General features: G+C 60.8%; 9 protein-coding genes across 9 annotated transcripts; 4 read left to right on the top strand and 5 right to left on the bottom strand.

Moving 5' to 3' along the window:
• Window positions 1-1,671: 1,671 nt before the first annotated feature.
• Window positions 1,672-3,624, top strand: EHS24_001259 (uncharacterized protein; the record flags this gene model as incomplete). The annotated part of the gene is made up of 1 exon (XM_028617060.1): window positions 1,672-3,624. The coding sequence occupies one exon, from the start codon at window positions 1,672-1,674 to the stop codon at window positions 3,622-3,624; it is 1,953 nt and encodes a 650-aa protein (XP_028474367.1).
• A 1,735-nt stretch (window positions 3,625-5,359) lies between these two features.
• Window positions 5,360-6,304, top strand: EHS24_001258 (uncharacterized protein; the record flags this gene model as incomplete). Its single annotated transcript, XM_028617059.1, has 1 exon — window positions 5,360-6,304. One exon carries the CDS (start codon window positions 5,360-5,362, stop codon window positions 6,302-6,304), a length of 945 nt encoding a protein of 314 aa, XP_028474366.1.
• Window positions 6,305-6,840: 536 nt separating this feature from the next.
• Window positions 6,841-8,025, bottom strand: EHS24_001257 (uncharacterized protein; the record flags this gene model as incomplete). Its single annotated transcript, XM_028617058.1, has 1 exon — window positions 6,841-8,025. One exon carries the CDS (start codon window positions 8,023-8,025, stop codon window positions 6,841-6,843), a length of 1,185 nt encoding a protein of 394 aa, XP_028474365.1.
• Window positions 8,026-8,702: 677 nt separating this feature from the next.
• Window positions 8,703-9,971, bottom strand: EHS24_001256 (uncharacterized protein; the record flags this gene model as incomplete). Its single annotated transcript, XM_028617057.1, has 1 exon — window positions 8,703-9,971. One exon carries the CDS (start codon window positions 9,969-9,971, stop codon window positions 8,703-8,705), a length of 1,269 nt encoding a protein of 422 aa, XP_028474364.1.
• A 453-nt stretch (window positions 9,972-10,424) lies between these two features.
• SME1 (mRNA splicing protein sme1) lies at window positions 10,425-11,005 on the bottom strand (the record flags this gene model as incomplete). The annotated part of the gene is made up of 5 exons (XM_028617056.1): window positions 10,425-10,480; window positions 10,577-10,676; window positions 10,728-10,790; window positions 10,894-10,926; window positions 10,979-11,005. 5 exons carry the CDS (start codon window positions 11,003-11,005, stop codon window positions 10,425-10,427), a joined length of 279 nt encoding a protein of 92 aa, XP_028474363.1.
• Window positions 11,006-11,681: 676 nt separating this feature from the next.
• EHS24_001254 (uncharacterized protein) lies at window positions 11,682-12,846 on the top strand (the record flags this gene model as incomplete). The annotated part of the gene is made up of 3 exons (XM_028617055.1): window positions 11,682-12,398; window positions 12,438-12,557; window positions 12,616-12,846. The coding sequence occupies 3 exons, from the start codon at window positions 11,682-11,684 to the stop codon at window positions 12,844-12,846; spliced, it is 1,068 nt and encodes a 355-aa protein (XP_028474362.1).
• A 670-nt stretch (window positions 12,847-13,516) lies between these two features.
• EHS24_001253 (uncharacterized protein) lies at window positions 13,517-14,020 on the bottom strand (the record flags this gene model as incomplete). Its single annotated transcript, XM_028617054.1, has 3 exons — window positions 13,517-13,788; window positions 13,845-13,924; window positions 13,995-14,020. 3 exons carry the CDS (start codon window positions 14,018-14,020, stop codon window positions 13,517-13,519), a joined length of 378 nt encoding a protein of 125 aa, XP_028474361.1.
• Window positions 14,021-15,133: 1,113 nt separating this feature from the next.
• MTR10 (Nuclear import receptor) lies at window positions 15,134-18,173 on the bottom strand (the record flags this gene model as incomplete). Its single annotated transcript, XM_028617053.1, has 5 exons — window positions 15,134-17,367; window positions 17,407-17,494; window positions 17,548-17,838; window positions 17,896-17,988; window positions 18,054-18,173. 5 exons carry the CDS (start codon window positions 18,171-18,173, stop codon window positions 15,134-15,136), a joined length of 2,826 nt encoding a protein of 941 aa, XP_028474360.1.
• A 1,515-nt stretch (window positions 18,174-19,688) lies between these two features.
• On the top strand, window positions 19,689-22,076 carry EHS24_001251 (uncharacterized protein; the record flags this gene model as incomplete). The annotated part of the gene is made up of 3 exons (XM_028617052.1): window positions 19,689-19,904; window positions 20,015-20,182; window positions 20,235-22,076. 3 exons carry the CDS (start codon window positions 19,689-19,691, stop codon window positions 22,074-22,076), a joined length of 2,226 nt encoding a protein of 741 aa, XP_028474359.1.
• Window positions 22,077-26,111: the final 4,035 nt, after the last annotated feature.

Raw genomic sequence — 26,111 nt, 5'->3', positions numbered from 1 at the left:
CACACTGGCTGCGCCATCCGTGCAGCGTGCCGCAGGCCGCAGGGATCCCGGGAGCCAGCCACGCACGACGACGCTCTGGTCTTGTCCTCTGTCACTGTGTGTGCGCTTTGGTGTTCCAGCTTTTTGAGACGCGACGGATGTGACGACATGGAACGCAGCGACGGCGGTGTCGTTGCCGGGTTGCCCCCCCTTGCCTTGTACCTCGATCCGAGCAACAGGCGAGCAGGAGAGTGAGCGAGTGGTGAGTACCCGCCATTCATAGCCCCCCTCTCCATATTCCGAAGAAGAGAGGCAGGCTCCATTGAATTGGGCGGTGCTCCACACTGCCCTCTGCACATGTGCATGAGACATTGGAGACGTCAGCTGTTCCCCCGTGTCATGCATGGTGGTGCATGGACCCATTGATTCATTGAGCGCGGTAAGGCGGGCCAGAGGTGCCAGAAGGCGCATGATCTACGAGGCATATGACTTGAGTACTTTGTATAGCGTCTGTCGGATGGGAAGAACCAAACAAGAAATCTCCATTGCCCGTCGTCGTCGTCGTCATGCCGCGCCGCTACCCCTCTTCACCCTTCACGATCACCCTCGCTGATATGTCCTGTCCATTGCACCAACAAAAGCTGCCCAGTTCATGACCAGCAAAGGAAAGAGCAAGACCCCTGCGCGCGCCACTACGGCCAGAGCAGCAGCAGCGCAGAGGAGGCGGCTGATGGATGCACGTATGCACACCACAGCTCGTTGCCCGCCCCCCGTCCCCGCCCCTACCACCCACCCGACCCACCGCTTACAACCACCCAGCACCACCAGCACCACCACCACCATCCACTGCAGCCACCACCCCGTGACCCAAACCTATTTAACACACTTGTCGCCACCCCCGGCCGCGCGTAAAGGCTTGAGACTCGACCGTCAGAGAGACCACCATAGACGACGACCCCGTGCTCAAAAGCAAAGAGAGCCAGAGAGATCCACTTGCCCCCCACACAACAACAACCATCCACGGTCTCCCCAACCACACAGTGCACCCACACACACACACCCACACACACACAACCCCACCTTCCTTTTCGTTGGCTTCCTTTCTCCTCCCCCGACCACTCTCCCCCTTGGTCATCCTCTACTCCTCCTCGTCCTCGTCTCATTCCACCTTCCCTTGTGATCTCATCTCGTCCCTTGTTCCCCATTCCCCCCATTCCTCCGTCCATCTTTTCGGCCCAAGAACACACCCTTGTCACACTTGTCTCCGGTTACTCGACCAGTGCGCCAGTGCACCAGCTCACACCTCCCCCTGGCAGGGACATTACAAACACGGGGGCTCGAGAGCCACCACCACCCGCTAGTTCCATCACCTCCCCCCATCACCGCTCGATGCGGTAAGACGTCGGTTGTTACGCGCTGGACGCCGTCGACCGCCTCCCAAAGCCACCCATCTGCACGTCCCCCCACTTGTCCTGTGCCGCCATTTACACCTCGCTACGCTGGGACCTCCTCCAAGTCGTGCGCTCGAGTCCACAAACTTTTGGTTTCCTTTTTCATCAACACCCTCCCCCTCCTGCACCCCTTCTCCCCCCGGTCCCCCGCAAAAACAAATCTTGTTGTTCAACAACAACTCTCTCGCACCACTTGCAACCCCCTCTCGCACCACCCACATCTCCTGGGCCCCCCCTTGTTATGGTCGGCGGGTTCACACTCCCGAGCCTGCCGAGCCTGCCCTCGCTTCCGCAGAGCGTCTACGAGCTCCTCGACACATCACCACCCGTCTTCTATCCACCTTCACGTCCCAGCTCGCGCGCTTCAGTTGCGGCCCCAGCGTCCTCATGTCCTTCATCCCCTTCACCGCGGCGGCGGCGACAACGACCATTGTCCATGGGTGATGCTCGTATCCTGTTTGCCCAGTCAGGCCCCTTGCCACCATTCTCCCCAACAGCCCACCCTCACACCGACTCTCCCCTTGATGCAAGTCGTGAGCACCGGCCCCCTTCCGAGCCCACCTCGCCTCTCCTCGGCCACACCACATGGGGGGCCGGCCCACTGGCACCACCAGCACGTCCCAGTCGCCCAGACTCGGGCAGTGGCCACCGCCGCAGCCAGAGCGTCGCACCCGTCCTGCCATCAACTGCACCTCCCTTGCAGCGCTCCCGCACGTTTGGCGAGAGCCGCAACGCCCCGACGTCTGCATCTTGTGCTTCGTTGCCCACGCTCGACGAGGACGGCGAGCACCGTGACCGTCTGGCCCCACCCGCATCACTCTTCCCAGGCGCAGATCGCCGGAGCAGCTGGTTGGAGCCGAGCGTCGTCCATCGCACGCAGAGCCTGCACGGGGGCGAGCGCCAGCGGCGCCAGTCCAACGCATCGACCTTGACCACGGCCAGCACCATTGCTCCACCCACACGCTCACACCGATCGTCCATTTCGTTCTCGTCTCGCGCGCGCTCCAGAAACGGGTCCATCAGCTCCATCAACGGAAGCAGCGGCGGTTTTACGCTGGAGCGAGCCACCTCTCCCTCCATGACAGCAAGCACATCAATCTCGGAGCTGGCCGTTCTCGCAACGTGGGCTGCCGAGCCGGTCATCTCACCACCTAGCCGGCTGTCACGGGCAAACTCGACTTCCACTCCTGCCGAGAGCCTGCGCGCACGTCTCCGAACATTGAGCAAGGCAAGCATGAGCAAGGCGAGCGCCGCAGCCGTAGCCGCAGCAGCAGCAGAGCCTCCGCGGTCCCTCGGCGCTAGTCTGAGCTCGGCTCAATCACCGCAGCTCGGCGCCACCACCAAGTCTCCGCCAGCCACACCTCGATCGACCTGTGGGACGCCCGGCCACGGAACACCGATGGGTCCGCCCGGACGCCTCGAGACCCCAGGCAGCTCGACGCCCACCACCTCAAGCCACGGTGCTGGCGGCACGGTGCCTCTCTCCCCAACCCCAACGCGCCGCTACCGCCAGTCCCCTCACCTCACACACAAGCATACGCATTCGTTCCCGGACGGACTCATCCTCATTGCAGAGCCAACGCCTCGATCATCGCGCCCCACTACATCACGACTGCGCCAGCCGCCACAGCTCCACATGGCCGTCGCGACAGATGTGCCCGCTGGCGGGCGGTCACGGCCAACCAGCTTCCTCGAGCCACTCTTGTCGCCGGTCCTTGTCTCGAGTCCTGGCAGTCTCATGAGCGACAATGGCAGCAGCGACACGGACGCCGGAAGCCCCACAAACAGTGTCGAGTCGCTTGCCCTGGGCCCCCCGTTTGCCCTCCAAGAGCGCCAGCAGAACGTTCTCGACTTGCCAGTGCCTCCCGAACGCCCGGCACGCCACCCTGACCGCCGACCGACAGTCCTCCCACCGGCGATGACTGCTGCTGTTCACCATCGCCCGCCGCTGCCTGAGCGCAAGCCCTCAAATGACATGTACACGTACAACACCTACAGCACCACCACCATCCGTTCGCGGCGCGGAAGCAGCATCTCCATCCGCGAGAGGCGCGACAGCATGAACGCAAGCTCGACCAACACCCTCCACGCAAAGATGTTTCCTCCGCACCACTACCACCCCACACACGGAACCCGGGTCCCCATCGCCGTGTTGGACACCGAGGAGCGCTTCCTTGATTTTGACGATATCTAAAGACTGCAAACACGAACCCCCCTGTCACATTTTTTTCTTTCTTTGCTGGCTAGAAGAGAAAGCATACACAACAACAACTCACCAACGCCCAACGCCCAATGCCCTACGTCAACGTCCACGACCCACGATCTCCAACACACATACACACAAGTCTGCACCACACACGCACACAAACACACAAACGCCCCTTGTATATGTTGTACCTCTATGACGCTTTCAACATCGCCCTGTTCGCCATTTGCTCGTTTCCCATTTTCCCCCCTTTCCATTTCCATTCCAGCACCGCTATGCACTGCCCAATTTATCACCTGTCCACCAGGAAAAGCCCTCACGGCCTCACGGCCGTGCCCACCCGTGAACCCGTGAAGCGTGCTACATACTCATTGCTATTGTTGCCCACCGCGACTGATTTTGTTCTCGCTGGCGTCAATTGGCTTACTCTCATTCCTCGAGCCATCCACCCCGCATGGCTTGGCATCTGTCCACCGGCCCACCTGGGCACCGGCCCACCTCGGCCCACGTCCACATGACAACATGACAAGATCAGATCCAGCTGAACGGAAATGCGGATAACGGGGAAAACGGCGTCGATGCCGATGAAATGGAGGCAGGTACCGTTACTGTACACAGACACAATTGGCCACGTTCCTCGTCATTCGAGCATTGAATGGGCGGCGCGCGCGGGCGGGCGTTCTGCCATGGCACGAAGGGCACCGTACCGTACGCCATTGGGCTAGGCGTCTAGGTCCAGGTGGGCGGTACTGCACACAAGTACATGGCTGGTCGTTCTGGAGTCACGATGCATCGGACATGCCCCCCCCCCCCCCCCCCCCCCCCCACACCATGCTCCCGCGGCCGTAACGACAACGACAGCGACCAACAATGACGACCACGATCAACGACCACGTTTGTAAAACTATGGATATTGTGGGCTGTGTGGTAGGTGGGTTTCATCTCTCAGTGGCGATTAAACACCGCCACGGGTGGCAAAAACAGTCGCGTCCGGGATAACAAGTGATCGGCACCGCCCTGTCGCTCGGCTCTTAACTCGCAGTGTACATTGCTGCATTTTCCGACGCTGTGCAATGTACAATCTATGTACGGGACATGCCGAGCGCACGCGCCAGCGCGTCCCGCCGGCCCGCTGGCTGCCAGACGTCCAGACGTCATCAGCGTATCAGCCTCGAACCAGTGCCCCGTACCTCCGTCGGACAGACGCCAGCTTGGGATGCAGACAGTGGCCCAGTGAGTGGCCAGTGGCAAAGTCCAGTCATGTGGACATGCCGCCGTGGCCGCACGACTCGATTGTGCTCCGTTGTGAACGGTTTCTTTTCGTATCGGTGCCGAACGACACGACTCGATGCGATGCCGGTGTGCAATAGATACCCCGGCGATCCGCAGGCGATGCTGGCCTGTCGCCACCCGCGAGGCCGTACGGGTACAAGATCGGGCGGTTCACACGCACATCTCGTGCTCTTTCCCCACATTCTTTGCCGTAGGCAGTCGCCCAGCCGTACAACCGACCCCGCGGCGCCACACCGATACACCTTCCGCCACAGTCTCGACACGCACCGACACCCGGGGCACCTCTTCACTCCCGGTGATCGTCGTCTGAGAGGTGGACGCGGCTTTAAGGACCCCCTATCAAGCAAGACGCGCAATCCCAAGCCCAAAATCAGGCCCCTAGTGCTTGGCTGCACTAATACCGACGGCGACGCCGACGCCAACTTGACGCATGCCTGGACCGTCCAACCCTTCTACCACCTACGACGCCTCGGCCACGCGTGTCCGCCACCGCTGCCGCATGCGGGGGCTCTACAAGACGGTCGCGCACAAGCCGTCCATCGGATACGTCGTCGACGACACGGTTGCGTACAGCGACTTTGACCTCATCCCCTCCGGTGCGCGGCCCACGAGCCCCGTGAGCGGCATCAAGGTCATGGCCCCGCCGCCCACTGGTATGGTGGTATGGGACGAAGGGTGGGAGCCGTACGACCCCGCGGCGCTGAAGGACGTCCTCCCTGCTGAACACTGCGACCTCGGCACACGCCCCGCACCCACTGTTCCAACCCCCACAAACGCCAACCGCAACCGCCACCACCGCCCGATTCTCCGCCACAAGGAGGTCTACTCTAACCACATCCACCCGGGCCGGCGTAACTGGGGCAAGGCCGACCCGCTCGTCGACTGTGCGCCTGTCGAGTATGCCGACTTTGACCTCATCCCCAGCGGCGCCACGTCCTCTACGCCCGTAAGCGGCGTGCGCGTGGTGGACACCCTCCCCAGTCCCAGCCCTCGCCTGCCCCGTCCACCCCGCCCGCCCCGGCCTCCGCGTCCCCCTCGAGTCGCGGACCCGCCACCCCGGCCAGTTGACGCGGCAAGCCTCGAGATCATCTCCTCGGACTCGGACTGGGACGCCGAGTCCATCGAGCTCATCGAGCGCGTGACTTCTCCTCCTCCGCCTGTCCCTGTCCCTGTTCCCGCCGTGCGGCCCCCGACGCGATGGTGGTTCACCAGCCTGTGGACCGCCGCCCCAACTCCGACAATGGCGGCACCGCCACAACCACCCTCACACCCAAACCAGCAGCCGCAGCCACACGACGAGTGGGACGAGTGGGAGTACGTGCCCCGCAGGTCGTACGCCGCCGTGCTCGTGGGCCCCGAGGCTGTTTCCGTGTAACTCGGACGAGTTCGGACCCGAGATACAGAAGACGGGGAGCAGGTGGCAGGTGCCAGGTGGCAGGTGGAGTAGTAGGTGGCAAAATGAGTTTGGGAGTGGAGTTTAGAAGGAGTGTAGTAAAAAACAAGGGCGAGGACAGGCGGGTTTATGGTACAGACGAATGTAGGGACAGGCGAACTGTATACTCTGTACCCACTGCACCAGCTGTACCCTATACTCCACAAACCATGCCACCGTACGATGTGGAGCTCGAGGTTTTGGTATTTTCGGTACAAGCCTTCTGTCCTCCCCCAGGGCTCAGGTAAACAAACGTCCGCAGCAAGACGAGACGAGATGAAACCTTGTTCTGAGCATTAAGGAACAATTCACTCCTGTGTCGTTATAAGCGTTGTTATTGATGAGCAGGGAGAGGGGGGTTAATGAGTGTGATATATGTGGATCTTTCTACAGGGATAGATATGATATACACGTCGTGCGTTGGATACAGGATATATCGTGTGGCACGCCCAAGCGTCGCACACCTACAGTACTCTGCTCTAGTCGTCGGCGTTGATCTCGTGGCGGCGACCCTCCTCGTCGGCCATGTATTCCTTGAGCGTGCCATACTCAATGACGTCTGGCAACTCGTGCAGCTCCAACGTGCCGTCATTCTCCTGCATGGCAATCGCCAGGTCGCCCGTCCGCAGCTCGTCGCGAACAAGCTTGCACAGCCGGGTATTGTCCAGGTGCTCGTGTGGCCTGTGGCGCCGGAACACGTCGACCATTTCGCCCCTTTGCGCCCAGTGGATCGTCTCCAGCCCGTACACTTTGCGCGTACGGTCAAACTGCGCCATGTAGCGGACCGTGTAGATGACGAAATCGGGGTCGACGTAGATCTTGTCCCCGCCTTTGCCATACCCTTTCATCCACGTCTCCCAGTGCGAGTAGAACACGACCTTGACAGCGGGGGCCGTTTCGAACACGGCCCCGAGGCGGAACAGGTCCGTTCCCAGCTCCTCAAATTCGGCAATGTACCGCCAGCCATTGGTCGGCAGGAAGAAGACGACTTCTTCCAAGGTCGCCGGCATCTTCCACTCGTGTTCCCGCCATGGTGGGAGAGGTGCACCCGTGCAGTCAATGTTACGGATGACGACCTTGCGTGGCGCGAGGTTGGTGAAAAACGGGCACAGGTGGCGGTCGCCGTCGCACACGGGCATGAGCTTGACGGTCTCGACGTACTCGGGCGCAGTGCGCAGCGTGTCGAGCCCCGTAAAGAGCTTGGCGGCATCGGCGCCGTATGTGTGGCACTGGCATGCGTGGTGGTTTCGGATAGTGAGGACGCGCACGTACGAGAGCAGCTTGGCCTTGAAGTTGGTCGTGGGCTTGGAGCTGTTGGTCACTTGGACCTGCTCGACGATCTTGGATACCGGACGGCGGCGCGTGTCGTCCATCACCCCAAGCGCGTTGTCTTCGTACTCGTAATCGTGCGCGTCTTCCTCTTCCTCGTCCTCGTCCTCTTCCTCGTCCTCTTCCTCTTCCTCTTCATCGACGTTCTCACCCCCCTCGGCCAGCATCTCGGAAAACAACGGGTCCAGGATCCGGTCGTCTGCCGAGTCGCCATACGCGTCCACCACGCCATCTTCATCGTACCTCTTCCGGTACTTGCGGCACCTGCCAGTGTCCAAAAGCATGGGACAGTCGATCACCTCTGGCCGCGAGGTGCCGACAAAGGCACCGCGCATGAACGGCAGAAAGCTGTGGCGATGCACACTGACAGTGTGGTAGACATGCCTCCCTGCAGCCAGCTGCAGCGCATAGTTGACGCGCAGGCAGGTCACCTGAGTGCTGCGTGTCGCATACGAGACGATGCTTTCCAGAATGTGCGGACACGCAAAGAGGCGACCAGACAGCTCTGTTGACGGCGCCGCTGGCGGAGGTGGGTGAGACGTCTTCAGCTTCTTTCCTAGCGGAGCCTGCGCGCGTTAGCGATGGCCGAAGATGTGGGGGACAGGGACAGTACCATGGTGTGTCTATCGCGCAGCGTGCAGTCGGAGGTTCTCGTAGGACTGTCTGGGAAAGAGTAACACAGGACGACACTGGTATGCGTGCTGGGGGCTGGGGGTAAGAGTGGAGGTAGGAGACAACAAACGCGTCTGAAATCGTAATCGTAATCTCCTCGTGCACCAGGGACGGATCGCTTCGCAACCACTCACGTGACATGGTTCCTTACATGGGAGCAGCATCTGCGTCGAGCTCGCTCATGCATTCTGACAAGTTGCTGCGGAGAAGGGGTTGAGGTTGCTCTGGAAACTCTGTGATAAACCTCTCCGTATACACATGCATGGAATGTAACTACAAGTCACCTTGACTGCTGTCTGCGCGCTTCTGTCTCCTTCCGCCCATGGTCATGGCTGGCTGCTCAGTCGTCGGCATTGATCTCGCCGCGGCGCCCTTCGGTGTCTGCGAGATATTCGTCCATCGACTGGTACTGGATGTGCTCTGAAAAGTCGGGAGACTCGAGGACGTCCTCCGTAAGGGCGATTTGCAAAGCACTGGTGCGGAGTTCGTCGCGGATGAGCTGAACGAGGCGAGGCCGGTCGAGCTGGACACGAGGGTAGAAGCGCTGAAACGTGCCAGCAATGTCACCGTTGTCGCTCAGCGAGAGAGATTCGAGACCACAGACCGTGTACTGCGTATCTTGATAGTGCGCAATGCTGCTGATAGGATAGACGACCATGTCTGGGTCAAGCCTGGGGTCTCCGCAGAGGGCAATGGTGAAGGAGTGACTGTTGTCCCAGCTTTCCCAATGCGAATAGAAGACGATTTTGAACGATTTGGCATTGGGAAAGAGATCACCAAGTCCCAGAAGCATAAAGCCAGCACCGTCGTTGTAAGCCCGGCCATCGGTCGGGAAGACGTATACGACCTCTTCGACAGTGGGCACCTCCCATTCGCTTTCGCCATGTGGGGGCACAGGGGCGCCGTACACGTCCATGTTACGAAGGACAATCTTGCGAGGCCAGAGGTTGGTGAAGAATGGGCACGGGTGCATGTTACCGTCGCAAGTCAGAGCGAGGGTGAATATGTCAATGGAATCCGGGACGATGCGAAGAATATCCAGGCCGGTAAAGAGCTCCGCAGCTTCTTCGTAGGTGTGGCAAACGCAGGCGTGGTGGCTTCCCACGGTGAGGACGCGGACAAACGAAAGCAGCGTTTCCTTGAACGATGGGGACGCCTCTTCGCCATCCTCGGTGGTCGCGAGGGAGGCCTCGACCTTGTTGAGCTCAGAGTTGCCGGTTAGGGATGGTTCGCTCTCTTCTTCCTCTTCCTCGTCTTCCTCGTCTTCCTCTTTTTTCATATGCTTCCTGCACCTGACGGGCGAGCCTGCCAGGAAAGGGCAGTCGGTCATTTCATCGGCGTCTGCGCCGCTCCGCGAGCCGAGGAGGAACGAGGCCATGTTATCGCCATTGATGGCGACGGTGTGGTAGAGCGCTCTGCCGGCCGCGAGGAACAAGGGGTAGTTGGCGCGCATGCACCCGACCTGGGTGGCGGGGTCGGCGTAGCAGAGGATGCTGTCGAGAATGTGCTGGCACGAGAAGAGACGTTGCGAGGACTCCTTTGACAGCTGGAAAGGGGAGTCTTGGAGGAGCTTGTCCTCATTCTGCTTGTCCTTCTTGTTGGCAGTCATGGAAGTCGTGGCAGGGTTGGAGAGGCCGTCATTCTTGGGGGGGATTAGACGGAGGCACACCTGATCGCGGCCCGGGACCGGCGTCCTTGTTGTCCGCCTGGCTGCATCAGTGAACGCCTTAGGAAGGGGAGGAGCTCACCATTGTGGTTATCTGGACAACTGGGGCCGTGGGTCCAGGTGGGTGCACGAGGGATGGCGAGATATGGGTGATGGAGAAGAGTGAGACGAACGGAAGAAAGACGAGACGGCGGAATGCGGGTGGTTGACTGGACTATTTGCGCCCCGCACTAAATACAAGACCGTCACACGTCGTCAGTTGATCGTCCACAGTCTCAACAACAGTCCTGCAGCTGAGGGGGTCATAATAGATATATGCACACGAGCCATGCATACTCCGGCCGCGTACCAAGTCTACCCGCCAACCGCCGCGCGGTCAGCACCTGCTTCTCGCGCTCATGCCTGGACGGGCTGCACGAGGGTAATGTTGTCTCCCTTGAGGAGAATACGTCCTGGTCAAGTGTCAGCGCCAGTTGTCGACGGACGGGAGGAGCCGGCGATCCAGTTACATGGTGCCTCGATACGCCTGCCTCCCAGTGCCAACTCACCTAATGACCTGCGAGGCTTGACCTCCTTGCCGGGCTTGGCCGAGCAGTCGTACACCTCCTCGGCCTCGTCGAGGACAACGTTCATAAACTCGTCAAAGCCCTGGACGTCAGCTAGGATCCGCAGTTTTCCCCTCAGCTGCAAAAGACGTACAATGATGTAGGCGTCAATGCGGAACTCGGTGTTGTCGTACAGCCAGATCGAGATGCGCTGGTGCTGCACGAGTGAAAGATCGCGTGAGGAAACGAGAAAGGCAATGATGTCAGCTACGCCACCGGGACTCGGGTTTCAACCTGCGGCAGGCGTGTTCGATACGCACCTTTTGGAGGAAGGTAAAGAGAATGTTGATGGGCTGTCCATTAGCACTGCGCTCACCAGCTGTCTAGACGCTGGGATCAACTTACCTGAACCATCACCTTGCGGCCCGACATGTTTGCTGCTTCTTTCGACTTTGTGTCCCGTTTCTCGCCGCCAGGCCTGCTGTTGCGAAACTAAATTCGCGTTTGGGGTGTGCTGTTTGCGCGTCGCGCTGTCGACCTCGAGCTGGCCGAGTGGGATGGTTGGGTTGGATGGAGTTGTTGTTAACTCTGGCGTGTACTGTCGATCAAGTGTTAGATGGATGGCGAGCGGCGGATGGTGGATCAACTGGGATAAATATCAAAATATACGCAAGGAAATAATATAGGGTAATCTGGGTTAATCTTATTACAGATCTCATTAGCGTTGGAAGGTAATGGGTCGCGAAGAAGTAAAGTTCATTTGTTGACCAACTGTTGGCAGGCCGAGACAACTTGAAGGAGCCCAGACCCACGCATGCAGAACCCTTCACATGCACAATGCGAGGCAGAGGGGTCCGTTGCGGGGTCCGTTTCGTCCAGGCCAATTGGCTGTTTTGGGTGCATTGTCCTCGTTAAAGAGGAGCCTGGAGCCAACCGCCCCAGCGCCGCGGTCACGCCGTCGAGTCGTTTTCTTCCGGGGCGGCGCGGTTATCGGTGGGTTCGCGGACGGGTGGCCTGCGGGTGAGTGCGTGCTCATTCTTATTCTTGGGCACTTTTGTTCTTGACTTTTTCCTCCAACACCACCACCACCGTCCTCTACGCCGTCGCCATGTCTGTCAGGAAGTACAAGATCCACGTCCCGGCTACCACCGCCAACGTCGGCCCAGGCTTTGACGTCTGCGGCATTGCGCTTTCGCTGTCGCTCACGCTGGACGTGTCGATCCCCAGCGACGGCACTGGCGATGTCAACCCCACGATCGAGTACTCTGGCCTCGACTCGGCCAACGTCCCCCTCTCGCCTTACAAGAACCTCCTGACCCGTGTGGCTCTGTACGTTCTCCGTGCCAACGGCATCACCGCCTTCCCCCGCGGCGTCCACATCCACGCGCACAACGAGATTCCCTTTGGCCGTGGCCTCGGCTCGTCGGGTGCCGCTGTCATTGCCGGTGTCCTCCTCGGCGACCTGCTTGGCGGCTTCAAGTTCCCCACTGCCCGCCTCCTCGACTATGCCCTCATGGTCGAGCGTCACCCTGACAACGTCACTGCCGCCCTCGTCGGTGGCTTTGTCGGCTCGTACCTCCGCGAGCTGAGCGAGGACGACATCAAGGCCGCCGCCGTGCCCCTCGCCGAGGTCCTCCCAGAGTTCCCTCCCGACGCCGGACCCGACTGGGGACCCAACCCTCCCCAGGCTCCAGGTGGTATTGGCCACTACGTCCGCTTTGGCTGGGCGCCTGAGATCAAGGCTATCGCCGTCATGCCCCGCTTCGAGCTCGCTACCGCCAAGTCGCGTGGTGTCCTCCCCGAGACCTACTCGCGCAAGGACATGGTGGGTTATTGTATATGGTTGCGAAACTAACCCGCTCAGGTGTTCAACCTCCAGCGTCTCGCCGTGCTCACCACCGCGCTCGCCCGCTCGCCCCCCGACGCCGAGCTCATCTACGAGGCCATGAAAGACCGCATCCACCAGCCGTACCGTGTGCCCCTTGTGCGTATCGCGCTGTTTTAAAGTTACCCGCCAGCACAACTAACCATCGTCCCCCCAGATCCCCGGTCTCCAGACCATCCTCTCCGAGCTCACGTACACCAGCCACCCTGGTCTCCTCGGCATCTGCCTGTCCGGCGCCGGCCCCACCATCCTCGCCCTCGCGACCGACAACTTTGAGTCGATCGCCGCCGAGATTGTGCGGATATTCAAGACCGAGAACATCGAGGTCGACTGGAAGGTCCTCGACGTCGACACCAAGGGCTCTTGGGTCGAGGAGATTGACGCCTAAGATGTGTGTGCGTGAGAGAGGGCAGTGACGGGCGGGAGGGCGAGATCTGGGAGGGAAGGAAGGAAGCAAGGAAGCAAGGCAGGACGGCGCGGGAGGGCGGTCGCATCGCATAGAGCATGCATAGGTTAATCGATAGATACAAGAGACCAAAGTGGCTTACAGGGGGGGTTGTGCCGGTTGTGGTGGGTCTTGCAGTCGCCGGGTTTCGAGAGCTGGGAGTAGTGCAAGAGGTCAGCTAGTCTTCTCGCTGCCTCCCGGTGCCTCTTCTCGGCCTCTGTGGCAGTTGCCGAGTAGGCGCTGGACGGTACCAGTGAGCACCATGGGGGGAAGGGGCGCAGCGGGGAGCGTTATTTATGGTCGGTCTCCGGCTACGAGTGTGGGCCAGGTGGCCAGGAGGCGAGGAACTGCCAGCAGCGCAGCAGATGGGCGGGTGTGGTAGAAGCTAGTACGAGTTAGTGCCTGCGCTTCGGTAAATCCCAAAGTGCCACATAACACCCAGATCGCCCCTGCCCATGAAACATCCACCGTTCAACACCATCCACACGCTTCCCAACTCATTCTCCTCTTCATCCAACGCTTCTACAGCGACCCAGCATGCTCCGGAGACCTCCAAAAAGGTCACGACGGGGATCGAACCCGCGATCTCCTGATAACAGATGCTGAATCGTAGTCAGACGCCGTACCATTTGGCCACGCGACCGGCGATGTTGAGTGATCTTGGCGCTGGATTGTGGTCGGTGACGGTCACTCTCGCGCCGAATCGCGCTGTGGTGAGCGTTGGCGCGGTGTTCTGGGATACCGTGAAGTCCATGTGTTGACTGTTCACGTTCTGCAGTAGCAGATTTGCACGTATATCGTGGTTTACAGGTGCTTGGGCAAGTGCCACAGGGCGGTGATAAATCTTGACGTCTGCCGCACGAGTTTGGACTTGCCAAGTTGGGTCTACCCCTTGGGATAAAACGCATTCTACATGTTATATTGCCGCAGCAAGTGCTAACGGCCGCCATTGGACGGGGGGAGGTAGAGGATAGGGTGCAGCAGAATGAGGGCGAGAGAGAGAGCCAACCCATCCACACTCCTACAATATTCCGCAGATGCCACATTCGTCCCATGTGTACGGCGGTTCGTTCCCACAACTGCACACGCACCCAACGAGGCTGTACTCGTCGTGCATGGTAGCTCGATAGAGATTGAAAGGGCCATTGATGCGGAGCTTGGCTCAGAATCAGTCGTGTTCTTACGGGTCAGTGCGGCCGACGGACCAGAAAGGTGGTGGGTGGACAAGCGAAAAAAGATCAGGTATCCTTGGTCGACATTCTCCATTCCAACTTCATGTCCCTTCTTGGCGAGCACATGTACACACGTGCTGTGCATGCTTGCCTCATTTAGCCCCTATAAATTTTCTGTGTCCCAGGGGGACACGGTACAGTGTACATGCCTGGGATCCAAGTCGGATGGGACAGTACGAGGAAAAGGAAAGAACAAACAAAATGACATCGGTAACAGCGTATTAAATAAAAGATTCAATTTCAACCACTGTTTTCTGCTCCACCACTACTTCGTTCGTCGCCTGTTCAGCACAGCGCATGTCTTCGATGTCAAAAGTCAGAACCACCTGTGTGTCTTGAGGGGTCCCCAATTAATTGTCCAATATATCGATTTGTTGGTGGCGACAGGAGAGTGCGAGGTAAGCGGACGCGATGGCTGCTTTGGCAGACCTGTGTGCCATTCACCGCTCGTTGATAAGTGATGTAGCAGGCGAACGCAACAACCAACAGAGCCTCACTGATATACACACACCATAAAATATTGGACATGGACAGCCCCAACGTAGCTGCTAAACAATATCTGGTCCGACACTTGACCCCCCCCCGCCGTCAGTCTCTGCCACCCTGCCAGCCCACCACGACACGCCTCTCTTCCTCGTCCTGTAACGGCCAGGTTCTGTGCATGTTACTTTTTCGTCGTTTGTTTCTTAAAAAGAGCACCTCGCACTACCGAGTTATATGCATGGGCTGCCTAAACCCGTCCTAGATCAAGACAATGAAAAACAATGCTACTTATTCCAATGGGGATGGATGCTGGTTGGGGTGGGGGGGTGGGGTTCGTTCTCGTCTCGTCTCGTGAAAGCCATTCTCCTTCCTTCCTTCCTTCCTCCTCCCTCCTCCGTCCACGTCTGCGTCCACCGGTTCCATCCTCCCCCACCAGAAAGGATGCAGTGACCGCGACGACGCGCCCGGCTCTCGCGTCGTCACGCCCCTTGCGGGGCGCTCCTCGCTCCTCGCGCCTAGACCGCGCCGAGCGACTTGCGCGACTGCCTACCGCGCTCGCGCGCGCGCCTGGCCGCACGGAGGAGGTTGAGGAGCGCGCTCTTGAGCCGGTCCGACCCGGCCGGCGCGGCAATGTACGCCCTCAGCTCGGCGATAAACTTTTCCTTTTCAGAGTTTGGCAGTGCGTTTCCAGGGATGCCCGCCAGCGCCTCGGTCGCATACGCCTCGGCGTCTGCGGCGGGGATGGAGGTGACGGTCGCCTGGAGGATGACGGGGACCTGGTCGAAGCCGTCTTCGGGGAAGCCCTGGACGATGCCGGGGAGCACGAGGGCGAGGATGGGTTTCGCGTACGTCGCGAATGCGGGCTGGAGGAGGGCGTGGAACTGCGTGTGCGTCGCGCGCTGGGCGAGCAGCGCCAGCATGTCCAGACACACGAGCACGGTCTGGGGGGCCGGGCACATGAGCGCCGCGAGGGTGTGCGACACGGCCAGCTGGATGGCCGGCGAGGCGAGGGTGTTTTGGGGCACGGCGTTGATAAACGCCATAAAGCAGTGGACATAGTCGTCCATGACGTCGGCAATCTCGGTGGCCGTCTGGACCTGGAGGAGCTTTGCGAGCGAGTTTGTGACGCTCTCAAACGCGCCTGTCAGGAGCGCAGCGAGGTTTTCGCCGCCGGGACGACGGGCAGAGTCGCCAAACTTGGTCGCGACCTTGCCCGTGATCCACAGGTACGAGGCGTAGCCCGTCTCGGCAAACGAGCTGGCCATGCGGGCCAGAACGGGCTGGAGCACAGGCTGGAGTGCTGCCTCGGGGAAGAACGTGAGGCCGCGGCGGAGGATGGATCCCACGCGCTCGGAAATGTAGTACAGGCTTGCGTAGCGCGCGAGCAGGGTGTCAATGACGGCATACACGCTCGCGGCAGTGGCAAAGCACGACTCGGGGACTGGGTCGAGGGTGCGCACGACGGCGAGGTACGAGTCGATCTGCTCGAGGGCGTCGGCGACTTTTTGCAACGTCTGCTTGGGAGCCTCCTCGGGTGCGTTGGCGACCATCTGGATGCCGGCGATGAGGGGCTGGCAGAACTGCTGCAGGGCCGTGGCGGCCTCGGCGGCGGGCAGCGACGAGATGACATAGGCAATGGCCTCGCACACCTCGACCATGTCGTGCTGGTCCAGCTTTTCGCCGACCGTGGTGACAAACGTGTGCAGCTGCGGGAGGAAGGGGACGAGGTGACGGTTGCAGTCCTGGCACATAAACTTCATGGCCTGAGCCGCGGCGGCCGAGACCTCGTCCTCGGCCATGTCAAACCCAGCCGAAATGTACTGGAGCTGGAACGCGAGGTTTTGGGGATGCCTGTCGATCCACTGTGTGTAGCGCGAAATGACGAGGATGGCGGCGTAGCGAATGCGCGGGTGGTCCGGGAGCTTGGGCAGGAGCTCCATGACGTGGGGCATGACCTCGTCGTCATCCGGGTCGACCTCGGCGCCCATCGAGCGCATCGAGAAGAGCGGCGCCTCAATCTCCTGCCACGATGGGTTGGGCTTGGCCATGGCGGCAATGACCAGCTCGTACGACTTGCGCAGGCACGTGGGGGCACCGAGGACCTTACAGCAGTCCTTGAGAGTGTCGCCCATGCGGTGACGGAACGTGCGGAACTCGTCACGCTCCTGAGCCGTCTGCTTTTCATCGTCTGGGGGAAAGTGGAGGTGACCGATAATGGTCGTCTGGAGGGTCTCAAAGATGGCAAAGTAAGGCATCCAGTTCTCCTCGCCCTGGAGGCCCGAGGAGCGGTTGACAATGGACGAGAGCAGCCACCAGAACTGGAACGTGATGGGCACAATGTCCAGGTCCGGGTACGCCGTGCAGACCATGATGGCTTCGACGAGGGGAAGCGACTCGCGCGGGTGCATCTTGATAACGTCGCGGTAGCACTCGCCGGCCTCGGAGAACATGCGGCAGTATCCGCGTATCCTGTCTGGGTCGTCGGTGTACTCGTCCAGCTTGGGACGGAGCGCAATGAGGCGAGGGAGGATCATCTCGACCACGTCCATGTTGTCCTGAATTTCCTGTGTCTCGTGGACGAGGTCGCAGATGACGTCCACCGCCGAGTCGAACAAGGTGTCGGGCTCGAGCGCATTGAACATGGCGGCGAACAGGGGGCTCTGGGCAACCACGCTAACGGGGAACTCGCCCGCCCTCAACCAGCTGCGCACTGTCTCAAAGATCTCGGTCTGGATCTGCGTAGTAATGCCTGAGAGTTAGCACATCATCAAGGAATCGTCCAACTCACCAGACGCCTGGATGTACATGGACAGGATACCAATGACCTTTTCGGCGGACCCACTGACGAGCGCATCGTAGACGTTGGATCCCTCGGGCTGTGCGTCATTGTCAGTTATGATACTCGAAGATGTGGGTTGGTGGTACACACTGGCACAGGTAGGCGGGGGTTGAGCGACTCCTCTGCCAACGATCCCAGGAAGCGTAAGAGGACGACCACCGTTGCCGGGTCGTTGCCAAACTGATCGATCATGCCCTGCACAACATTGGTCCACTCTGGCATCTGCAGTGCGAGGTCGGCGAGCGCAAGCGACAGCTGGGTCAGGACGGCGCGTGAGCCAGCAGGTGCACCGGGCTGTACCAAGGGGCCGAGTGCGGCGAGGAGGCTGTCTCGCAGCGAAGGCAGTGACTCGCGCGGCACCTGCGAGAGGTCGTAGAGGATCTGGTGGGTGTGAGCAGAGAGTTGTGCCTGCGGTGCTATCCATATCGAGCTGCCTACCTTTGCCCTCAGCGTCTGAGCCGAGAACAGACGGCCCTCGAGCGGGGCGTCTGCCGATGTGAGGAGGGTGTGAGCCGTCTGCCATGCCTCGACCTGAAGAGAACGTTAGTGGGATGCGCTATCTGTGTTGTGTGTGTAAGTTGGTCCATGACACTTACGCTGTGCTGAAACTCCTCGAGCCACTCGTTTGCGCGCTTCTTTGCGGCATTGTCTGGGTCGTGGTAGAGGGCCTGGAGGGCCTGAAGCACAGTGGCCGTGGCCTGCTCCTGGGAGGACATGGTAGTGGGGGAGGGGGGGTGGGGTGGTGAGGGGGTTGAATGAATCAACAGGATCGTATTGCAGGAATTAGGATGGCGTCGCCGTGATGTCCGTGGAGAGGGGCCAGCCAAGCTCAGTCGCGCGCGCTCGCGTGGCGGAGGGGAGGAGAGGAGGGTCGACTTTCGGATTCGTGGAGGTGGGGGTGACATTGTGTTACGTAACGAAGCCCGTTATCAATGCTGCCTCTCTGTTGGGTTAAAGGCGTGTATTTCCCCACTGTTGGTCACGTGTTTCTCCGTCCTCTCCAGAACGCATTATGTTCGGCTGAATGGGGGAGTGTGGGTCGAGTCGTGGGCGTCTAGTGTGTATTTCGGAATAGCCTCCGTGTCCTCCGTGTCCTCTTTTTGCTGACGATATGCAAAATGTGGGATATGTGGGGCTCTGGGTGCACGTGGGTGGCCTGGGGGGGGCTGCGTATACGCAGTTGCACGGCGCTCGGCCGCCCATGACGCGTTGACCAGAGGGGGCGGCGGGCGATTGGAGCGGGGGCGGGCGGGGTAAAATTTCACCCAGGCAGCGGTTTCTGTACCGAGCGGGGCCTCTTGCCCGCGGCCGAAGTGCCGTGTGTGTGTGTGTGAGACACACACACTGATTGCGGCTGCCGCCTTGGGTGTGGTGCCGTTTGCCACTGCCCCCCGTCCCTGAATGCAGGTTGTGTTGGGAACCCCGACGGTAGCCGCCTTGTGCCCGCGTTGCTCTCGTTCGCCAGCCAGCCAGCCAGCCATGGCCAGCCAGCCAGCGCTGCCCAGCCCAGCGACAGCTCTCTCTGTTGTTATTCCCCGTTGGCCCCCCCCCTTCTGTCCCCCTTTGAATTCTTGCAAGTCTTGTCAGCTCGCTCAAATCTCTCTTTTTCCTTCTCTCTCCACATCTCCCCACTCTTTGCCACCTGTCCATCCCCCATCCCAACAACACTCCAACTCCACATCCATCCATCCATCCTCCACACCACCCTCCTCTACACAAACACTTGCCTCCCACGCACACCCACTCCCCCCCCCCCCACCCCCCCGTCACCCCCGCGGCACAGCCCGCCCGCGCCCCCGTCGCCATCTCCACCCAAAATTGCGCCCCTCACTCACTCCGCTCGGCTTCTCTGAGTCACAGAGCACGCGCGTCTTCCCCCGTGTTCCCCCACCACCAAGGCGCCCCGCCTCCAGGTCCACCCGACAACCCCCGTCCACTTGGGTTTGTCTCTTCCTCCATCCATCTCCCCCTCTCTAGTCTCCCCATCACCACCACTACCACATCCCGACCGTAGAGCCCATCGACGCTCTCGCACTCGATCCTCGGCCTCGCACCAACAACGTCGTTCCCCCGGCACGGCCTTATCTGTGTCCGCACCATCCCTTCCTCCCCCCCTTAACCCGCGCCACGTCCTCCGCCCCCCCTCCTCTCCCTGGGACTGGACGACTTTCATTCTTCTAGCCACAACAATTCACAAACGGGCCGTAGCCATCCACATCTAGTAGCTCACCATGTCCCAACAGCCCGTCACCATGGCATCCGCCGAAGAGAACCCCCTCGCATCTCTCCCCACCCCCATCCCCGACCCCATCACCGGCCGTTTGGATCCCAACGACCCGGCCGTCAAGGCCCTCACCGATGCCGCTCTTAACATGGACAAGAGCAAGATCCCCCGTCCATACAAGTGCCCCCTCTGTGACCGTGCATTCTACCGTTTGGAGCACCAGGTAGGTCTTTTTTTCTCATAGCAAACCGCGCCCGCAGTCCCCGACTCGGCCGCCGGTTCTTCTCCGTCCTCCGGTGGAACGTTTTGTTTTGGCTGACGCGTGCCCGTTAGACTCGCCATATTCGCACCCACACTGGCGAAAAGCCTCACGCGTGCACCCACCCAGGCTGTGACAAGCGTTTCTCGCGTTCGGATGAGTTGACTCGCCACGCCCGCATCCACCTTCCTCCCGCCGCTGAGAATGGTTCAAAGATCAAGTCGAGGCACGAGGATGACGACGTACGTGTTATTTTTTTTCGCGCTGGTGATCCCATATTGACAACAACTTTAGCATGACATGGAGGACCGCCGCGGCGGCCACCTTCCCCACCTTGGCCCCTCGTACGGCATGGACTTTGACCGCCACGACTACTCGAACCCCTACCTTCCCGCTCTGCCCATGGGCAACGGCGGCGGCAGCGCTTCGGGTGGTATGAACGACATTTCGGCGCTCGCTGCGGCGGCGTCCGACCAGCTGTATGAGCTTGAGCGTCACGAGGCCTTCCGTCGTGCAGAGTATGAGCTTCGCCACCGCCAGATTGCCGCTGGTGCCGGTCGTAAGAGTAATGGTGGCAGCCCCGGCAACGCCACCCCCTCCAACGTGGGGGGCGGTGGGGCTGCTTACGGCTTCTCGAGTGAGCGTGACCGTTTCAACCAGGCCCCCTCCTCGGGCACCACCGCCAGTGGCGGCCAGATTGTATTCCCCGTTTCCGCCCCCCAGCCGGCTACTGCCAACCACCCAGCCGTGCCCGCCGGCACGCTTGCCGACCCCACCTACCTTGTTCCTCCTACTTGCTGCCACGAAGACTGCCACAAGAGCTACCGCAAGCGTCTCAAGGTCGCGCGCCAGACTGCTGCTTGCCCCAACTGTCTCGGCGGCTCGCATGGCAACGGCGGCCACAACGGCCACAGCGCCGGCGGCGCCCCTCACGGCGGCTCGGGCAACAATGACGGCCACCACTCGAGCAACTCGTCGACCCCCAAGGACCGTTCCAACGTTGGCTCGAGCGAGGACCTCACCAAGCTTGGCGGCAGCAGTGGCCAGGGCAACTCGTACCACCTGCACCACGCCAACTTGCAACAGCAGCTTGCCCGTCTCCAGCAGCAGCACCAGTCCAAGCAGACCTCGAGCAGCCAGCCTAGCAGCAACAGCGGCAGCCGCTCACACCACCACAAGTCGACGAGCCGTCACCACCAGCTCAACCCTTACCCAGTCAACATGCACAGCCACCGCTCGTCGCACGCTTCGCTTGCTCCCTCGGCTGACGTCTCGCGCGCTGCCAGCCCCGAGACTGACGACTCGTCCGACGAGGAGGGCGGCCACAGCAGCCACCACGTTGGCTCGGCGCCCGAGTTTGCGCAGACCAGCCCCGTGTTGGCTGGTATGCGCGGCATGAGCCTCTTTGCCGGCCGCAACGCCGCTACCGCTCCCGTCTCGGCCGTCGTGAGCCCCGTTGGCTCGCGTGCTACGTCGCCTGTCGATGGCCACAGCGCGTCCTCTGGCCGTCACGGTCACGGATCGCACACTGCCCGTGATGCCAAGAACCGTTCGCACCCTTACGGAACGCACCACCACCACCACGTCCACCACCACCCGGGATCGCACAGCTCGATGCCCAGCTCGCCTCATGTCCACGCCACAAAGTCGCGCATGTCGCCGCCCAAGCTCCCCGAGCCTCCTCACAAGTCGGTTGAGGAGATTCTCAACTCGTCTGCGATCCCCCCTCCTCCTCCAGCTTCAGACCGTATGCTCCCACTTCCCAACAGCTCGGCCTCGTTCTCGTCGGTTCCCTCAGTCTCGTACTCGCTGTCGGCAGGCTCGGCGCACGGCAGCCCTGTGGGCTCGCGCTCGTCGTCACCGGTCCACTCGACTTCGCACTCGACGCACTCGCAGATCGCCCACAGCGTCCGCGCAGCGTTTGGCATGACCCCCATGTTCCGCGGCTCGGACACGACCGCGTCGTCGTCAAACCCGTCCCCCAAGAGCGTCATCAACAACAACCAGTCGTCGAGTTCGCCCAACAACCGTCTGCCGCCCCTTGGCGTCCGTAACCAGGACTCCAAGCCCAGTCTTCCTAGCTTCTCCCGTGGCCCGAGTCCCGTGCACCTCATGGAACTCGATGGCCAGGCTTAAACACGACAATGAGAAGTACAACAACAACAAAATGTTAGGATCAGATCGGGCTGCGGGCCAGCGCGGACACTTTTTTTTTGATTACATAGATAGAGTGAGAGCGCGCTCACGGGAGCGCGCGCGAGTGAGTGAGATTGGTGTATTTCCTCCTGGTTTATGAATATAGATGCGTACCACTAGTGCAAAGAACGCGTGACGAAAGTACGACGATGACGGGGGGAGAGAGACATGGGGCACCTATGCCTCGGGGACCCCGTTCAGTTCGTGAGCCGGCGGCTGGATGAGGGAGCGGCCAGTCCATGCCGCAGGGCCCCGGGGGCGGACCAAGTAACTGTCAGTGGCCGCCGGTACGCCGGTGACCGTGCGTGCGTGCGTGTGTGCGTGCTACAAGTGGTGGTGGTCATCGGGGGGCGAGAACACAAGTCATAATGCATAGTGGCAGCCCACACAGCCACAGACCCACTGCGGCCACACTGTGCCCCCCACCGTCCAGCCCACCCCCGCGCGCACCCCCATCGGGGCACACTTTTTTCGCCAAGAGGCCAAGAGCCAAGAACCGCCACGAAATCGAAGATTGCAGCGCTAAAGTGACTGGCCGACTGGGCCAGATCTCTCGGGGGTGGCCGGGGCCAAAGGGGGGTGCTTGGGCAAGCGAAACCGTACCGGTGAGGTCGTCTGTGCCTCTGTCCCGCTGTCCTGTCCGAGCATGTCCGAACGGCTGCATGTGCCATATAGTCCAGTGCCATTCGCGTGCTCGTGTTGCCTGTGGTACTGTGGTGTCGTTTGTGAGCACGGCTGAGCCAGAGCCAGAGCCAGAGATCTGCCGTTGAGCCGAGACGCTGTCATGATCAGGACGCCGACTGGGTGAGGGTGAAGCGTAGGTAGGTAGGTATAGGGGGTGCCCCTTGATGCTAAACTCGGCATTAATCGTGTGCGTTCCACCAGCTCGAACGTTTGTCCTTGCCACACCCCCATCTCACACAAAGGGTGAGCTGAGGGTGAGCTGAGGGTGAGGTGAGAGGGCTGGGATGGGTTTTGCGTCGGTGTGATCTGCGCCAGAACGTGGAATGCAGGCGGCAGGAGACGGGACGCACGCCGCACGCCGCACGCCGCACGTTTTTGGACGCGCACGCGCACGCGCACGCCGTTGCACGCCTGCCTGCCGTTGCCTGCACGGATCAACGACACATGTGCTGCTGCAGGAAGTGGGCGGTGGCGGCATGGCGGGGGGTCTGGTCTGGTCTCTTGTCTGGGCATGGGGCATGCTCTCATCTGCGTGCGGTGCAAGACCCGCGCATGGATGTCGGATATCGTATCGTATCGTGCCACTCGCCACATGTGCCCTTGCATACAGGTTTCCCTCGCTCGCCACAACTGCCCACACCGGCCACACCCCTGTGTGTCTTTTCCTGTCTCCTTTCCTCTCCTTTTTTTGCCCTTTATTTTCGCACGATTCAGCCGCAGTTTCCCCGCCTCCCCCCCGCTCCCACTGGCCACTGACGACTGGGATGACATGCACGTCGGTGACGTCGTCCATCCACGTTCCGTCCTGCCGACGGCAGCAGCAGCAACAGCAGCAGCGCAATGGCCAGCCCCAACCGACGCCTGGAGGGGCCAGCGAGGGTGAGGGTGAGAAAAGAGACGAAAATGGAACAACGCAGGTGCTGCGCGCGGCGCCAGTCCACCGCCACCGCGTGCTCCCGAGCCCGATGCCGTACGACGGACGGCGGACGACCGACGGACGGAGGCAACGAACGAACGGCGCCATGCAGCTAGTCGGCCTGGCGACGGGGGTTGTCACGGTTGAGACACTCTGAGACATCGGGCATCTCGGTCTCGGTCTAATAAATACAGCCACTAAGAAGAAATAAGTTTGGAAGCTAAGCGTCAAGCGAACACCGCTGCGAGACCGAGGCCTAGACAGGGAGGGGAGTAAGTACTGTAGGTCGGATTGGAAGGTGGATGGCGGAAAGCGTGCAAGCTCATCGGTCATTCGGTCATTATCGGTCCATGACACAGTTTCGCGCTTTCAACGGGCTTGGAAACCTAACCTGAGCCTGGGGGGGCATGGCGGGTGGGTTCGATATTGTCCTGATCGTTGCCACTGCCTGCCACGATCGCCCAGGGATCCAGTCCAGCCAGGTCGCTTACCGATTTCCTTTCACATCACGCCACAGCGCGACATGCACGCGGCGCACAAGACATTCCCCGATCAGCAGTGCAGATGGCCACAGGTGCCACAGGTTCATGCCGTGAGCCTCAAACAAGTCCAAACACGATCACGTATTCTTGGAGTATCTTGCGACCGTGTACCCACTACTGGCCAGTGGCACTGGCCGCGGCGTGCACGCGCGCGCGAACACGGCGTGGGACCGCGTGCCTACTACGCCGCCGAGCCACAGCCACCTTCTAGACACTTCTGCCCGGGCCGCATCTTACTGGGCTGTCAGCTGTCGGGAGGGCCGCTTATCGTTTCTCGGCGCGTTTCTCGGCGACTCTATGGTGTGCCCCCCGCCCCCCACCCGTCTGGCCTCCTCGGCGTAATGCCGTGGTGCCGAGCCCCGCGAGCCGCGTGTGAACTCTGGGATCGTACGGCCGTGGCCAGTGAGATGGTGAGAGCCGGTGCCGGAGTTCAGAGCGGGATAAGCGGACTCGGCGATTGGAGATGACAGTGTGTGCATATGTCCGCAAGCGACAAGTCCGCCCCGAGCGACGAGGTCGACGGCACTCCGGTACTCCGCACGGGGTGTGGTATCACAGGGAGACGCAGATTAGGCGTAGATCTGTTCTCAGGATAGCCATTCACGAGATATCAGGTGGCAGGCCTGGCAGGTGGGGGGGGGGGGGCAATCAGGATTCCCAGGATTTTTCTGCGGGTACCAGCAGACGCCACGACACCAAGTGGCACAGACCAGAGACAATGCCTGGCACGAAAATTGTGAAAAACATGGACAGGCGGACGCCCGGGTACACACTGCAACTGGCTTGCCGGAACACGAGCAGCCACCGGCTATGACAGATACATTCACAATCGTGTCTATTAAAGCACCATGAGCGACACGCAATGCACGCCACGCGCGGGCGGGGGGGGGGGGGGGGGATGAAGGCGTCTGTCCCGCATTGGTACTTGACCTCATTACCCCGGGCTGATACCCCACTCCTCACGCCAACATCACGCCACACAAACAAAGGGGCGAGAGAGCGGACCAATACGTCGTGGTTGGCCAGATGGCATGTGTGGTCTAATCCTGGACGCGAGGATCGACCGGCGGGCAGCAAGCAGCAGGCAGCGGGCAGCGGGCAGCGGGGTACTCCGCGCATGGCCATGTGCGTGCGTGCGTGCATGCGACGAGGCAAGGCCACGAGGGGTACCGTCGTGTCCCTTGTGCCGCGGCGCCCATGTGAGCACGAGCGTCAATGTCAATACCAATGTACCAAAAATGTCAATGTCGGCCCCGGGACCGCGCCGGCGCCGTACCGCACGCACGCACCCTTCCCCGATAGAACCACCCGGTACCGGCGCGGCGCGGTCCCGGGCCGATTCTTGCTGCTGCTGTCGTTGTTCGTTTGTTGTTGAAGCGTGGGGCTCGGACAGTCACGCCGGGCCGAGAGATCGTGAGAGATATGGGGCTATGGGGATGCGCGGAACCTGTGGGGCCAATGGCTGGTGGAAGGTCGGTGGGGATGCGATTGGGGTTCAGTCGGAGCGACTATGCAGCGCGATGGTGTGGCGCTTCGCGGTTGTTTTTATGTCGCCTACAGTCAGACGACTCGACTGCCTGCTCTTCTTTCTTTGTTGGAGTGACACTGTGCCCTGCCCACTGACAGAGCCCACCTGCCACCAGTGCGCTGTTCCTTGGCTCAGCGTCAGCAGCGTCCGTATTGCTGACGCAACTGTGCAACTGGAGGCCGTGCCAATATGTGTTCAGGGCGGCTTCAACGCGGACCATCGCCACACTTTTCGCATGTAAACTACCTACTTGTTGCATGCAGGATCAGAACCCCTACTCTTTCTTCTCTGCGCCAGTCCCCCGA

Source organism: Apiotrichum porosum (genome assembly GCF_003942205.1).
Source record: "Apiotrichum porosum strain DSM 27194 chromosome Unknown scaffold_10, whole genome shotgun sequence".
Taxonomy (NCBI): Eukaryota; Fungi; Basidiomycota; class Tremellomycetes; order Trichosporonales; family Trichosporonaceae; genus Apiotrichum; species Apiotrichum porosum.
The sequence above is the reverse complement of the archived record's forward strand: the minus strand, read 5'-3'. Positions and strand labels throughout refer to the sequence as shown.